At 49.3% G+C, this 14,116-nt stretch overlaps 1 protein-coding gene across 1 annotated transcript; it reads right to left on the bottom strand.

Annotated features, from left to right (window-relative positions):
- Positions 1-6,075: 6,075 nt before the first annotated feature.
- Positions 6,076-12,696, bottom strand: RDH8 (retinol dehydrogenase 8). The gene is made up of 6 exons (XM_039251005.1): positions 12,594-12,696; positions 9,751-9,912; positions 8,687-8,866; positions 7,393-7,486; positions 6,894-7,077; positions 6,076-6,772 (listed from the first exon to the last, which is right to left on the bottom strand). Exons 1-6 carry the CDS (start codon positions 12,694-12,696, stop codon positions 6,557-6,559), a joined length of 939 nt encoding a protein of 312 aa, XP_039106936.1. The 3' UTR covers positions 6,076-6,556.
- Positions 12,697-14,116: the final 1,420 nt, after the last annotated feature.

Genomic DNA, 14,116 nt, shown 5'->3' with positions numbered 1-14,116 from the left:
GCCTTACTCACAATAAGAGAAATGCAATTTAAAATAAGAGAAATATGAGATACTAATTTTTACCCATTAGATTGGCCAAAATTTAGAAGACTACTAATGCACAGTGTGGTGAAGCTATGAGGAAGTGACCATGTTAACATATGGACACCAGTCCTTCCCAATAGAGATGAACTCGATAATGTTCGTAAAAATTGCAAGTGCATAGTTTCTTTGGCCAAGTAATCCCATGAGAGGGACACTTGCACGTGTGTGAAATGATGTATGCACACAAGGTCGTTCATTGCGGCCGTTTATATAATAGGAGAAGATTGGAGCGAGCCCAAAGATTTATCAGTACCAGTTGCATCAGTTATTGTCCATCTACACAACGGAATATTTTGTAGCTGTGCAAAAGAATGAGGATGTCTGCTTGGGCTGATAAGAAAACACTTCTAAGACATATTATTCAAGGAAAGAACTAAAGTTTGCATTTAGGTATATGGTGTGCTGCTTTTTGTGAAAAAATCAGTTTTTCCATTATATATATATATATATATTTTTTAATGTGGTAAAATCTGCACAACATAAAACTTCCCATTTTAGCCATTTTTAAGTATAGGGTTGAATGCTACCAAGCACATTCACATCACTGTACCACCATCCCCCCATCCATCTCTAGAACTTCCCATCTTCCCAAACTGAAAGTCTGTCCCCACGAAACACTAACTTCCCATTCCCCCTCCCCCAGCCTCTGTTAACCACTGTTTTACTTTTTGTCTATGAATTTGCATATTCTATGTACCTTATGTAAATGGATCTTGGATGTATGTACCCTTTTGTGTCTGGCTTATATCACTCTGTTGGATGCCTTCAAGATTCTTCCATGTTGTAGCAAGTGCCAGAATTTCCTTCCTCTTTAAGGTTGAATAAGATTCCTTTGTGTGTATATACCACAGTTTGCTTATCAGTTTTTTCTTGTATAATCAGAAAGAAAATCTGGATATCACACCCTGTCTCTCTCTCAAAAATAAACAAACATTAAAAATTTTTTTTAAAAATGAAAGAAAGAAAATCTGGATAGATAACTCTATCTAGGTGGGGGGGTGTCAGGAATTGGGGAGTTGAGGGAAAGAGGAAGGCAGGAGAGTTTTTTTAAACGTTTATTTATTTTTGAGAGAGGGAGAGAGACAACGTAAGCAGGGGAGGGGCATGGAGAGAGGGGAACAGAGGATCTGAAGCAGACTCTGTGCTGACAGCAGAGAGCCTGATGTGGAGCTTGAGCCCAGAAGCTGTGAGATCATGACCTTCGCCAAAATTAGACACCCAACTGACTAAGGTGGGTGCCCCCAGCAGAATTGTTTTTTAAAATATTCTTTTAGGTGTGCCTGGCTGGCTCAGTCAGCAGAGCATGTGACTTTCACTCGCAGGGTTGTAAGTTCAAGCCCCACACTGGGCATTGAGCCTACTTAAAAAAAAAGTTAAATATATACATATGTGTATATATATTGGTTTTTATTTTTTTAATGTTTTTATTTTTTTTATTTCTGAGAGACAGGGAGAGAGACAGTGTGAGCAGGGGAGGGTCAGAGAGAGAGGGAGACACAGAATCTGAAACAGGCTCCAGGCTCTGAGCTGGCAGTCAGCACCGAGCCTGATGCGGGGCTCGAAGCCAGAAACTGTGAGATCATGACCTGAGCCAAAGTCGGATACTTAACTGACTGAGCCGCCCAGGCGCCCCTATATATTGATTTTTTAAAACACCGACATTTTATCTACTCAAAAGCTGTTTTTAAAGATCCTCTGGGCTGTTGCGTGGAGAATGGATTGTAGGGGGAGCGAGTGCAGAAGCAGGGAGGGGGGAGGAGGCTGGTGCAGTACTCCAGGTGAGAAATGATGGTGGCTGGACTAGGGTGGGGGCCTAGAGGGTGTTGCGAAATGGTTGGTTTTGAAGATATTTTACAGGTCAAGTGGACAAGATCTGATTAGCCGTGAGGTATGAGAGAGAGGAGGTAGAGATGACTCCAAGAGTTTTGGCGTGAGCAATCAAGACAGACTTGCCTCTAAGATGGGGGGAGACAGGACGGAGGGGCAGGTGTGAGTGCAGAAACCCAGAACCAGGGGTTAGCGCTTCAACAACTTGTGGGGCTGTTTCTGTTGGTCAGCAATAGCTTGCAGCTTAAATGTAGTAACTCTTCCCCCCTCCCCTGCTTTTGCTTTTATTTTGCCATCTGGATCGCTAGTGATTCTTCTTTAGATGCAACAGAAACTGACTCAGGGTGATTTAAGCTGTAAAGGAATTTATCCAGCAGATGCTGGGGGCTAATGAAATCACCAGCCTTGGAAGATGGACAGGGACAAAGTGGTGGTGCAGGGCAGGAGCTTAAATCATCCTTCTGAAGCCAGTCGGCAGCTCTGGCTTTCCATGACGATTTTGGCAATGCCGCCCCCCTCCCCCCGTCCCTCCTGCACCTCCGGTTCCCGATCCCTCTTCCTTTGGGGGGGGGGCGGTGTTTCTCAAATCTAAAGCCTGTGCATCTGCTGAGCGGAATCGCGGTCACATGCTCACTTCCGTAGCTGAGAAGGGGGTTTGGGGTACTGTATGCGCCACCTGTAGAGAACTACTGAGTTTGGCTTCACGTATGGTGACCATGATGACTTTTCCTTGTCGGCAAGAAGATAAATTTGTCTTTTAAAATAATTTATTTACGGGAGGTTTTTTTTTTTTCTTCCCAAACAAGAGAATATTGGACCTAGAATTCATGACAGTAGAAACTATAGGGATAAAGGCAGGCAGCAAAGATCAATAATGTCCCAATGGTGGAGTCTGATGGTGGGCTCGTGTGCCTGCGTTTTGCTCCCCTGCTCTTTTGCACACATAACGTTACGTCAGTCAGAGTCCCGGGTGGAAAGAGATAGTACACTCAAAGCGGGTAATTTGGGGATCAATGAAGACAGGGACGATTGCAAAAGTAGAGACAGAAGGTGGGTGGCTCTATGGAGCGCAGTGCCTTCCTGCTGGCCTCTGTGGGGCCCTATGGCCATCTTTAGCTGAAAGGGACACAAAGGGGGAGTGGCTCTCAGAAACTGGAGTTGGGGCCTCAGATAAGAGATGCTGTAAGCACAGTGACCCCCACGGAGGGAGCTCTCGGGGGACAAATACTCTGGCCTTTCTCCTCCCAGCCTCTCTTCTCCTGCTGATGCCTCCCATTAGCCGAATCCAACACAACCAGAAACTAGATGTGGAGGAAACTGGCTGATGGAATTCTTGGGTGAACCTCTTGAAGCAGCCCAAAGACCTCTTACACACGTGTGCTCCTTATATTCTTTTTTTTTTTTTAATGTTTTACTTTTCTAGGAGAGAGAGAGAGAGACAGCGTGAGCAGGGGAGGGTCAGAGAGAGAGGGAGTCACAGACTGAAACAGGCTCCAGGCTCTGAGCTGGCAGTCAGCACAGAGCCCGACGCGGGGCTCGAACCCACGAACCGCGAGATCATGACCTAAGCGAAAGTCGGACGCTCAACCGACTAAGCCACCCAGGCGCCCCTCCTTATATTCTTTTTAAAAAATGTATTTAAATTTTAAATTGAGATAGAATTCAGATACCATGAACTCTGCCATTTTAAAGTGTGAGATTCAGTGGTTTGGGCAAAGTCACAAGGCTATGCAACTGGCATCGTGATCTAATTTTATACTTTGTTTTTAAATTTTTATTTAAAAAAATTTAATAGTTTATTTCTGAGAGAGAGAGAGAGAGAGAGAGACAGCGTGAGCAGGGGAGGGTCAGAGAGAGAGGGAGACACAGAATCTGAAGCAGGCTCCAGGCTCTGAGTTATCTGTCAGCACAAAGCCTGACGCAGGGCTCAAACTCACGAACCGTGAGATCATGACCTGGGCCAAAGTCGGACACTTAACCGACTGAGCCACCCAGGTGCCCCACTTTTTTTTTTTTAATTTTTTAAATGTTTTATTTATTTCTGAGAGAGAGAGAGAGAGACAGCGTGAGCAGGGGAGTGTCAGAGAGAGAGAGGGAGACACAGAATCTGAAACAGGCTCCAGGCTCTGAGCTGTCAGCACAGAGCCCGACGCGGGGCTCGAACCTATGAACCATGAGATCATGACCTGAGCCGGAGTCTGATGCTTACCCAAGGTAAGCCACCCAGGTGCCCCCATACTTTCTTTTGCAGGTATTCCAACATGCTTCAGAAATCCAGTGTCAGGGAGGGGAAAGGAAGGGCCCCTTGACAAAAAAAAGCAGTAAGTAGCTCCATTATTTCTGACACGGTGTCTAGCTTATTTCACTGAGTCTCTTTGGAGGGCCCTGGACTCAGTTTCCCTTTTCCTAGAGGAGGTGACTAGAGACCCCTGAGGGCATGGACTGAGTTGGAAGGACCCAGGCTTGATTCCTGCCCCGCCCCCTGCTCTGGACAACCTTGGTTCCCTCATTTATGAACTGGTTGGCTTCCGAGTGCCTCTGTCTAACAAGGATGCAAGAACAAACTTTAATGAAAACTCCTTTGCCCAGAGTCCGGCCCTCCAAGATGGTAGCCAGATGAGAACCATCACAAAGGGTCCAAGTCCAGCGCGGGGGACTCTTCCTGTCATTTCAGTGCTGTTACTGATAGCTCTGCTCTCCGGAAGAGGCACCAGCACATCACCTGCCCAGGGCCACCCAGTAAACAAGAAGCAGAGTCAGCATTTACACCGAGTCCATTTGCTTCTGAATTCTCCACATGAGGGCCAAGAAACTTGGTAATACCTCTTGTGGGCCCCAGTAGAGCTATTATTGCTTTAAAAATATTTTTTTAAAGGTTTATTTGTTTATTTTAAGAGACAGAGAGAGCAGGGGAGGGGCAGAGAGAGAGGGAGAGAGAGATAGAGTCCCACGCAGGTGCCGCACTGTTGGCGTGAAGCCTGATGTGGGGCTCAAACTCATGAACTACAAGATCATGACCTGAGCTGAAATCATGAGTCAGATGCTTAGCCAACTGAGCCACCCAGACTCCAGCTTTTAAAAATGTTTTAATTGTGGGGGCACCTGAGTGACTCAGTTAAGCATCTGACATCAGCTCAGGTCACCATCTCATGGCTGTGAGTTTGACCCCACATGGGGCTCTCCCGTCTCAGCCCAGACCTCACTTCAGATCCTCCGTCTCCCTCTTTCTCTGCCTCTCACCCGCTCATGCTCTCTCTCAAAAAATAACTAAACATAAAAAATAATGAAAAATAAAAATTTTAACTGTGATAAAATATACACAACATGAAATTTACCATCTTCACCGTTTTTAAGTGTTCGGTTCCGTGGGGTTAAGTACATTTTCGTAGTTGTACCACCTTCCCCACCATCCATCCCCAGAACCCATTGTATCTTGCAAATTGAGACTCTGTCCCCACGAAGCACTGACTTCCCACCGCCTCCCCAGCCCCTGGCGCCCCCCACCATCTAATCTACTTCCTGTCTCTGTGAATGGGACCGCAGCAAAGTGGAATCCTACAATATTGGTCCTTTTGTGTCTAGCTTATTTCACTGAGTCTAATGCTCACAAGGTTTATTCATGTTGTAGCAGGTATTGGAATTGACTTTCTTTTTAAGGCTGAATAATATTCCATGGTATGGATGTACCTCGTTGTGTTTACCCAGTCTTCTGCTGATGGACCATTGATGGGGTTGCTTCCACATTTGGCTGTTGTGAACCGTTCTGCTATGAATGAGGGTGTACAAATATCTCCTTGAGACTCTGCTTTCAATTCTTTTGGATAAAATACCCAGAAATGGAATTGCTGAGTCATGTGATAATTCTGTTTCAGTTTTTTGAGGAACTATCATGCTATCTTCCATAGTGAGTGCACCATTTTACATCCTCACCGACAGGGCGCAAGTTCCGATTTCTCTCCATTGTCACTAACACTTGGTGTTTTCTGGAGTTTTTGTTTGTTTTCATGGTTTATTTATAGTAGCCGTTCTAATGTGTGAAGTGAATCTTATTGCTTTTTAAAATTTTTTATTTAGACATAGGGAGTTGAGCTTTATTAAATTTTTGATATAGTGATTGCTAGTGGTAACATATATATTTTATGAAAAAATATACATGTACCACTGGCGAGCGCATGAAACATTTTGCTGGTGGGCTGTGTGACCAGAAAAGTCTTGAAGACCCCTTAGTCACCTCAGTTCTATGTGGAGGGGATTTTAGATCATCCTTGTATTTTCACATCCAAGATAATGTAAGTCCAGAGGTTGAATGAGGCAGAGTCTATTCCGTCTTTCAAGGTCCAGCAACAATGTCCCCTCTTCCAGGAAGCCTATCTTGCCTTCCCAGACACAGCTCCAGCTCCCTACTCTGGGTTCCTCAGCCCAGGGTTCAAGGGTCCCTCTTTCTGCCCCGGCCCTGACCATGGGTGTGTGTGTGTGTGTGTGTGCCTGGGGACTGAGGGATTTCTGGGGTCCCAGAAATGCCCAGGCACAGAGCAGGTCAGGCAGAGTTTGCTGAATGAATGAATGAAGAGTCTGTACTGGCCTGTGAGATAAGTTTGAGCCAAAGGGGCTGTGCAGGGGTAGAGAGGGTTGGGTGAAGCTCTGCTCACTGGGGCCATATTCGCATGCGGAGGCAGCCGCAGGCAAGGCATCGGAGGCCAAGGTTGAGGAGGCGTGTCCAGCGGAAGAGCAGTTGGTGGGAGGTGCGCACGTAAAGGCTCCCGGAGGGGTCCACAGCCTTGAGCGCAGCCAGCGGAGTGTAGCGAGTGTTGGTTTGTCTGCGCAGGGGTGGTCTGGATGAGCCGATGACCTTGACGATGACCTATGGGGTGGAGCCCTGAGCTCTTGGATTCAGAGAGGCGGGGTTTCCAGGGTGGGGCACCCTCACATACCTGAGTCAAGTCTTGGGGATCTGCCTCCCCCGCCCCCCCCGCCCCACTCACCTGGGCCACGTCCTGTGGGCTCTGCCCTACGCAGCGAAAGAGCTCTCTGGAGGCCGGGAGGTAGAAATCTCGGAAGTAGTGCAGGGTGTCAGGGTCAGTGTCTGGGAACTCGGCTGTGGAAACCTGCTCCAGGAGCTTCCCCTCAAAGTCAGTGGCCACTGGGCCAGGTTCCACCAGGGTGATGCTGGGGACATAGGGAGGGGCAGAGGGTATGGTGCCCCAACTCTCTTGCTGCCCCATTAACGTCCCTCTCCTCGCTCTCCCCATTTCTCAACATTACCTCATCCTTCCGGTGGCCCAGCCCCTCCACTGCCCTTCCCCTGGTACTGCTCCCTCTCTTCCCATACCTCCATTTTCCTCATTCCCGATTCCATTTTCTCACCACTTTCCCCCACCATCGTTGCCTTCCCACCCCACCCCCCCCAGCTGCCTCCGTCTCCCACGTCTTTCCCCATTGCGGTCTCCCATTCCCCCTTCTCTGCCCAAAGACCCTCCTCACAAGATGTTGAACTGCAGCAGCTGCACAGCCAGACTTTCAAAGAATCCCTCCAGGGCGAACTTGGAGGCTGCATAGACTTCATTGAACACGACACCTGAGAGGATTGGAGGAGGTTGAGCCCTTTGGGGTCTGGGCGATGGGCTTGTGGATCCAGAGGGACATGGGGTCTTCGGGAGACAGAGCAAAGAGGGTTTGAAGATCAGAATGAGGGGCTATGAGGGCCAGCGTGATGAGTGTATGTGTGTGTGTGTGTGTGTGTGTGATGGGAGCATATGGGCTCAGGATGAGGTTGTCTGGGGTGTGCTGTGCTCCATCTGCCCTTAGCCCTGGATAACCCTTCTTCCCGCCATCCCCTAAACCTCTGCGCCACTGGAACATGGGATTGCCAGGGTCCCTGAAGGCAAGTCCTATTCGTTGGGGTTCTTTTTTTTTTTTTAATGTTTTATTTATTTCTGAGAGAGAGAGATAGAGACAGCATGAGCAGGGGAGGATCAGAGAGAGAAGGAGGCACAGAATCTGAAACAGGCTCCAGGCTCTGAGCTGTCAGCACAGAGCCCAACGCGGAGCTCGAACCCACGAACCGCGAGATCATGACCTGAGCCGATGTCGGACGCTCAACTGACTGAGCCACCCAGGCGCCCCATTGGGGTTCTTATCTGTTTTTATTGAGAGGGAATGTAGCCCCTGACATCAGGAGAGACCAAAGAAATGGGGCTGAGTAGTAGAATCAGATTCCCCTTGGCAGGGTAACAAATAAGGTGGATTCTTTAGGGGCCTTCTGAGGAGGGGGATGGACCCCAGGGAATTTCCATGGGGAGGAAAGGAGTCTAGAGGGATTCAAGTAGGAAAGACCGAGGAGCATGGATGGCAAATACGTGGCCTCCCCAGTAGGCCGATAGCAGACATCACTGAACAATCACTGCTCCCTTTTTCTGCAGAACCTCAGAGCCCCAAAGCTAGATATCACTGGGGCTTGGCTGGAGGTATTTGGCAAGAAAAAGCCACAGAGAAGGAGTTCTGATGGTTCTTTTGGGTTTGGGGAGATGGGAGAGACTTGTACATGTTGGGAAGGAGGGTTGATGCTGGATGTGGATGGCCATTGGCAGTATTTGTAACACTACTGCCTCCTCTTGCAGTATGGCAGACATAAGCCATTCCAGAAATTTTTCCTTCGGAGCTTCAAAGTCCTTCCCAATACAGCCTCATTTGGTGCTAAAACCTATTTGCCATCCTAACAGCCTGGGGAGGGTCAGACACTGGGACCCCCAGACACTGAGGATCCCCCAGGGCTTACCCTGCAGTCCCATGACACTGCTGACCACCACAATGTGGCCCTTTCTCCTTTTCTTCATGCCAGGAAGCACAGCTCTGACCAGGCGGACAGCCCCGAAGAAGTTGGTATCAAAGACGTTCTGCATGGCAGCGAGGCTGAGCCCCTCCAAGGGCCCCACCAGGCCCACTCCAGCATTATTCACTAAGGTTGTGGGGATGAAGATTACATTGAGGTCCCCCAAACCCTTCGAGCACCCCTCCTTTAGGGACACTCCCTGAATCATCCCATCCCTTGCTCCAAATTCAGGGTCAGGCTAGAGTATCTTTTTTTTTTTTTTAATTTTTAATGTTTTTTATTTATTTTTGAGAGTCAGAGAGAGACAGCATGAGCAGGGGAGGGTCAGAGAGAGAGAGAGATACAGAATCCGAAGACAGGCTCCAGGCTCCGAGCCAGCTGTCAGCACAGAGCCTGATGCGGGGCTCGAACTCACAAACTGTGAGATCATGACCTGAGCTGAAGTCGGACACTTAACCAACTGAGCCACCCAGGTGCCCCCAGGCCAGAGTATCTGGAGTGGAAGAATGTGGAGCCTTGGTGATCTTTATGTATAGTTTACCATTTCTTATAGGGACCCTGAACCCTGGGTGGAGGAGGGGGGAGGGCCACTGGGAACAGCCTCCCCTTATGCATGAGCAATTCAGCTCTGACCCCAAATTGCATCAAAACAGCCACACCCACCCTCCTCAGAAAGCCTCTGAGGGACCATGTGTTGCTTCTTCAACATGCTCCCTTCCCCAAATGACTCATCGGAGTAATTTTTCCAACTACATATGGTTTTCTCCAAATGTGAGAAGTTCTATTCAATAGAATCCATCCTACACCCAGGACTCAAGTTTATTCTTGTATCCATAATAAACTGGTACCCTGGGCTTTTAGCCAGCTTGTCTACCCCTTCTGTCCAGGGCTAGAGGTTGCTAGTGAAGCAGGAAGTCTAGTGCTCAGACAGTGGAGAGGATTCACTGTCGTGAGGATCTGGGCTTCGGTCAGGGAGGGGAGTGACCCCCAGGGGCTGTTTTCAGTCTTACCCAGCACGTCCACTTCCCCTCCCTGGATGCAGCTGAGACACTGGGCCACTGACGCGTCACTGCATACGTCCAGCTGGGCCACGGTGAGGGTCTGCCCCAGAGCCTCTCCAGCAGCTGCCTCCAGTGTCCCCTTCTTTCCCAGGTCTCTCATGGTGGCCACCACTGGGGACAGAGAGCATGGTTGGGGCAAGCACTGGGTTCCCTTTCCCTCTGCATTCATTTGCATATATTTCCATAATCGTGCATGGACAGTCACAGAGGAATGGAGACCAAGGTTTACACACCTACATTTACTACACAACCACAGACGCATATTTGTGCACGTACATTTACATGTACTTTCATTCATTCATCCATCCATCCTTTACTGAGTATCTACTTAGTATACACTATGCCCTATTCTAGGTGCTGAGACTATTGCATGAAATGAGATGGGCAAAGTCCCTGCCTTCACAGAATGTATAGCTCAGTAAGGAAGACAATAAAATAAATATAGAACATATTGTCTTGAGAAAAGAAATACGTACACACTTAGGGTCAACGTGTGTGTGTGTGTGTGTGTGTGTGTACATGCAAATAGCCATATTTACATCATCCTCAGATACTTCAGCTTACTGAATACCTACCATGTACCAAACACCGTGCTAAATACTTATAAGCCCTACCTCCAATCCTCACAAGAACAGTATGATTAGGCCACTGACTAATTTCCCAAAGATGATCACAATATCTTTTTTTTTTTTTAATGTTTTATTTATTTCTGAGAGAGAGAGAGAGAGAGACAGCATGAGCAGGGGAGGGTCAGAGAGAGAGGGAGTCACAGACTGAAACAGGCTCCAGGCTCTGAGCTGGCAGTCAGCACAGAGCCCGACGCGGGGCTCGAACCCACGAACTGCGAGATCATGACCTAAGCGAAAGTCGGACGCTTAACCGACTAAGCCACCCAGGCGCCCCGATGATCACAATATCTTTCATCGCATATGCTCTTTGAGAACTTTGCTGCTCCCCCTCAAGTCATGAAATCTCATTTCCCTCTCCTTGGATCTTGAGATGAGCTGGGAGTCAATAGAATAGGGTGAAAGTAACATTGGATGGCTTCCGGGATTAAGCCAGAAAGGATGTTGCAGTTTCTGCCTTGTTTGCTGTAATGTTCATTCTTAAAGTCTTCAGCCACCTTGTAGCAGCTCAGCTCTCCTGAGGCTACATGCTGGGAGGAAGCCCAAGCTAGCCAGAGAGAGGGACCACATGGAGAAGCCCTGAGATTACTGTAAGGAGCAGACATGGCTGCCCAGGCCTGTGACTATCCCCAACTGGTTTGGTTGTAGCCTTTGACCCTGAGCCAGAACTGCCTGGCTGAGCCCTTCCAAATTTATGGCCTTTGTAAAGCAGGAGAGACAGATGATTACAGTTGTTCTATTACACCATAAATTTTGGAATGATTTGTTATTTAGCAATAGTAGCCAGGACAAGGAGGGGAAGTTATTACCCCTATCATAGAGATTAACGCACTGACGCTAAGCAAAAATGAAGTTCCTTGTCTGTCTCACCCCTGGTAAGTGTTAGAACTGAGACTTGCGCTTGGGTTTGTTGGCGTGCTGAGCTCAAATACCTGCATACATGTTTGTACCCATCATGCATGTACCCACAATCACACATGCACAGCCCTGGTGGGCATTTTCGTGTTCTCTGTGGGCCTGCGTGATTCACGGGTGTTGCGCAGATGAATGGGAGCACACGCATCTACTTACAGTGACAAGTGTATGGGTTGCCTGGGTTCAAATCCAGGCTCTGCCACTTTCCAGCTGATTGACCTTGGGCAGGGATCTTTGGGAGGATGTGCCTCAGTTTCCTCATTTCTAAGATGGAGCTAATGATAGTGGCCACCTCAGAGGCATGGTGCGGGGATTAAATGATATATGTGATGCGCAACACTTTGATCAGAACCTGGCACATTGTAGGCACTCAGTAAACACCCTTCAGCGGTTTTAGACACTCATCTGCCTATCCAGAGACACAGTGCTATTGCTTCCTCGCACACTGGCACTCCGACTGTCACACCCAAAGCTGCGTGTGTCTCTAAGACAGAGGGCAGAGGGCTGCGAGAATCAGTCCTGCCAACTGGGGCAATGCCCTTGTCCCTTGCAAACTCCTCTTAAGTACTGGCCCTGTGCCCACTTCAGCTCCAGCATGCTCTGGGTCAGAGGTCCCCACGGGTGGTGTGCAGGCTGGGGCAATTTACTCCAGAGTTGCAGGAGGCTGGCTCCCTAGATTTAGGGCCCATCCCCTCCCCCCCCTTTAAGCCCCCAAGGTCAGGGTCACTTAAGAGGCTTATCTTGGAGCAGTAATCAGGGGAGGGGTGGGGGAGGGGAAGTCCTAGGGAATGCCAAAGTGGAGCCTCAGCAAAGCCCTCCCCACCAGCCCTTTAAAAAATATCACCAACCTCCACCTCCTACCACACTCTACCCTTGTTTTATTTTGCTTCTCAGCATTTATTGGCGCTGGACTTATTATACAACTTTAAAATCTGTTTATTGTCTCTCCTCCCCCTCCTCCCTCACCACACCACTACTCAGGGCAGAGGTTTTTGTCTATTTTGTTCACTGCTGTGTTTCCAGCACCTAGAATAGTGCCTGGCACCCAGTAGTTGCACAAGGAATTCTGGTTGGATGAGGGGGTGATTCATGAGCAGAGGTGGGAAGGGGGCCTCCACGTGTCCTGGGTCCTCCTCAAGCCCACAAATACAGCTGAAGGGATGAGCTAGTGGAAATAGTGCCAGGGCGGCTGAAGGTCCTCGGGAGTCGTGCCCACCCCTCCCCTGCCCGGCCCCACCCTGGGCCTCTAACCTCGGTAGCGCTGCCTGTGGTCATGAGCCAGCTGTACCGCGAGCTCCAGGCCGATTCCCGACGAGCAGCCTGAGATCAATACAGTCCGGGGTGCGTCGGCCATGTTGATCCCGCCCTGGATGGGTGACCTCTGCTGGCCAGCACCTGACTCCTGCCACCCATCCTTGGCTCCTCTGCACCCTCCTGGACACCCTGCAATGGTCCCCCCCCTGCAAGGCAAAGGGGCCCCAGATGATGCCAATTCTGAACTGACCCTGGACAGGCAGCTGGGAGGAAAACTTTAACCTCAAGATAGTCTCTCTCCTTTATCTGTTAAAAAACTTTCTTCTCTTCACTGCTCCACTCATAACTAGGGTCTTTTTATTAGGATTTCAAATTATTCAGGGCTGAGGGAACTAGCAGGGGCATTCCCTTCCTGTCTCTATTCTGGGCAAAGAATCTCTGATTGGAGGGAGACAGTGGGAGAAAATGACAGTGAGTGTGGCCCCAGAAGGGTCCTTTCAAAAAAGGGAAGGAGCATAGATGGGCCCGAAAATGAGTTAGACTAGGAAGAACTTCCCAGCAGGGCAGGGCAGGATCTTATGAGAATCTTTTAGCAGAAGTCTTAGCCTCAAGGTCCCTGAGGAGGGAGGAGGAGCAGCTTGGGGAGATTCCCTCTCTCCCCACCCCACGGCCCCCATTTCACCCTCAGGCCAGATGGGGCCCCACCCCTTCTCTCCAGGGACACAGAGACTCTTTGTCCGTGAAGCCAGAGCCTGGGAGGGAGACACTGCCGGCTTCTCCCTCTTCCCCATGGTGGGGCAGTTTAGGGCCCAGGATACGCCTCTTGGGTTTCTCCCTGCAGAAGCACCCTCAGAGCCTGCAAGTCTGTGCTTGTTCAATTGCACCGACAGCTCCCTGTGATCCCCTGGGGGGAGGGAGCTTCACAGCGGGGGTCCCAGTAGGATGAGAGACAGCTCTGCCTCACCCCAGAAATGGCAGGGATCCACCTTCCCCAGCAGCATGCTCTGTTTTCAGATAGGGCCAGACTCCCCCATTTAATTGGGGCGTATGTGAAGATTTGGAATTGGGGCTATGGCATCCATTTGCGGACCCGTGTCTGGGAGAGGGGACAGGAAGGCTAGAGATGGAGATGGGACCCTTTGTTTGAAGACTAAGAGTTTGGGGGGAAATATATAGAACTCTGTTTTGGAATCCGTGTCGAGGGTTTGGGGGTGAGGCCAGCACATCCAATTCTGGAATTTGGGTGGAGAAATGGGGGTTTGGGGTAAGGCTGGGAACCCCATTTTGTAATCTGGGGTGAGGCTGGAGATGGGATGAGGATTCTCTATTTAGACACCTGAAGGGAAGCCCTTGGGATGAAGCTGGTACCTTTCATAGTGTGGCTAAGCCACCGAGATAAAGCAAGTGACAGAATTTGGCATCAGGCTGGAACCCCATTTGGGGGCCTGGGCGAGACAGAAAAGATTTGGTACAAAGCTATATCCCTTAATTTCAGGGCCTGGATGGAGGCTGAAGGTTTG

The sequence above is a fragment of the Hyaena hyaena genome, unplaced genomic scaffold (assembly GCF_003009895.1).
Source record: "Hyaena hyaena isolate Hyena2069 unplaced genomic scaffold, ASM300989v1 scaffold_392, whole genome shotgun sequence".
NCBI classification, from domain to species: Eukaryota; Metazoa; Chordata; class Mammalia; order Carnivora; family Hyaenidae; genus Hyaena; species Hyaena hyaena.
This window is presented reverse-complemented; position numbering and strand designations above follow the sequence as displayed.

Excerpts from the sequence above, each read along its gene's own strand:
- RDH8 (XM_039251005.1), bottom strand. The coding sequence starts at position 12,696 with ATGGCCGACGCACCCCGGACTGTATTGATCTCAGGCTGCTCGTCGGGA. Across the intron at positions 8,867-9,750 it reads AGGGGAAGTGGACGTGCTGG|TGAATAATGCTGGAGTGGGC; the intron begins GTAAGACTGAAA and ends CCACAACCTTAG. Across the intron at positions 7,078-7,392 it reads CTGCTGCAGTTCAACATCTT|CATCACCCTGGTGGAACCTG; the intron begins GTGAGGAGGGTC and ends CTATGTCCCCAG.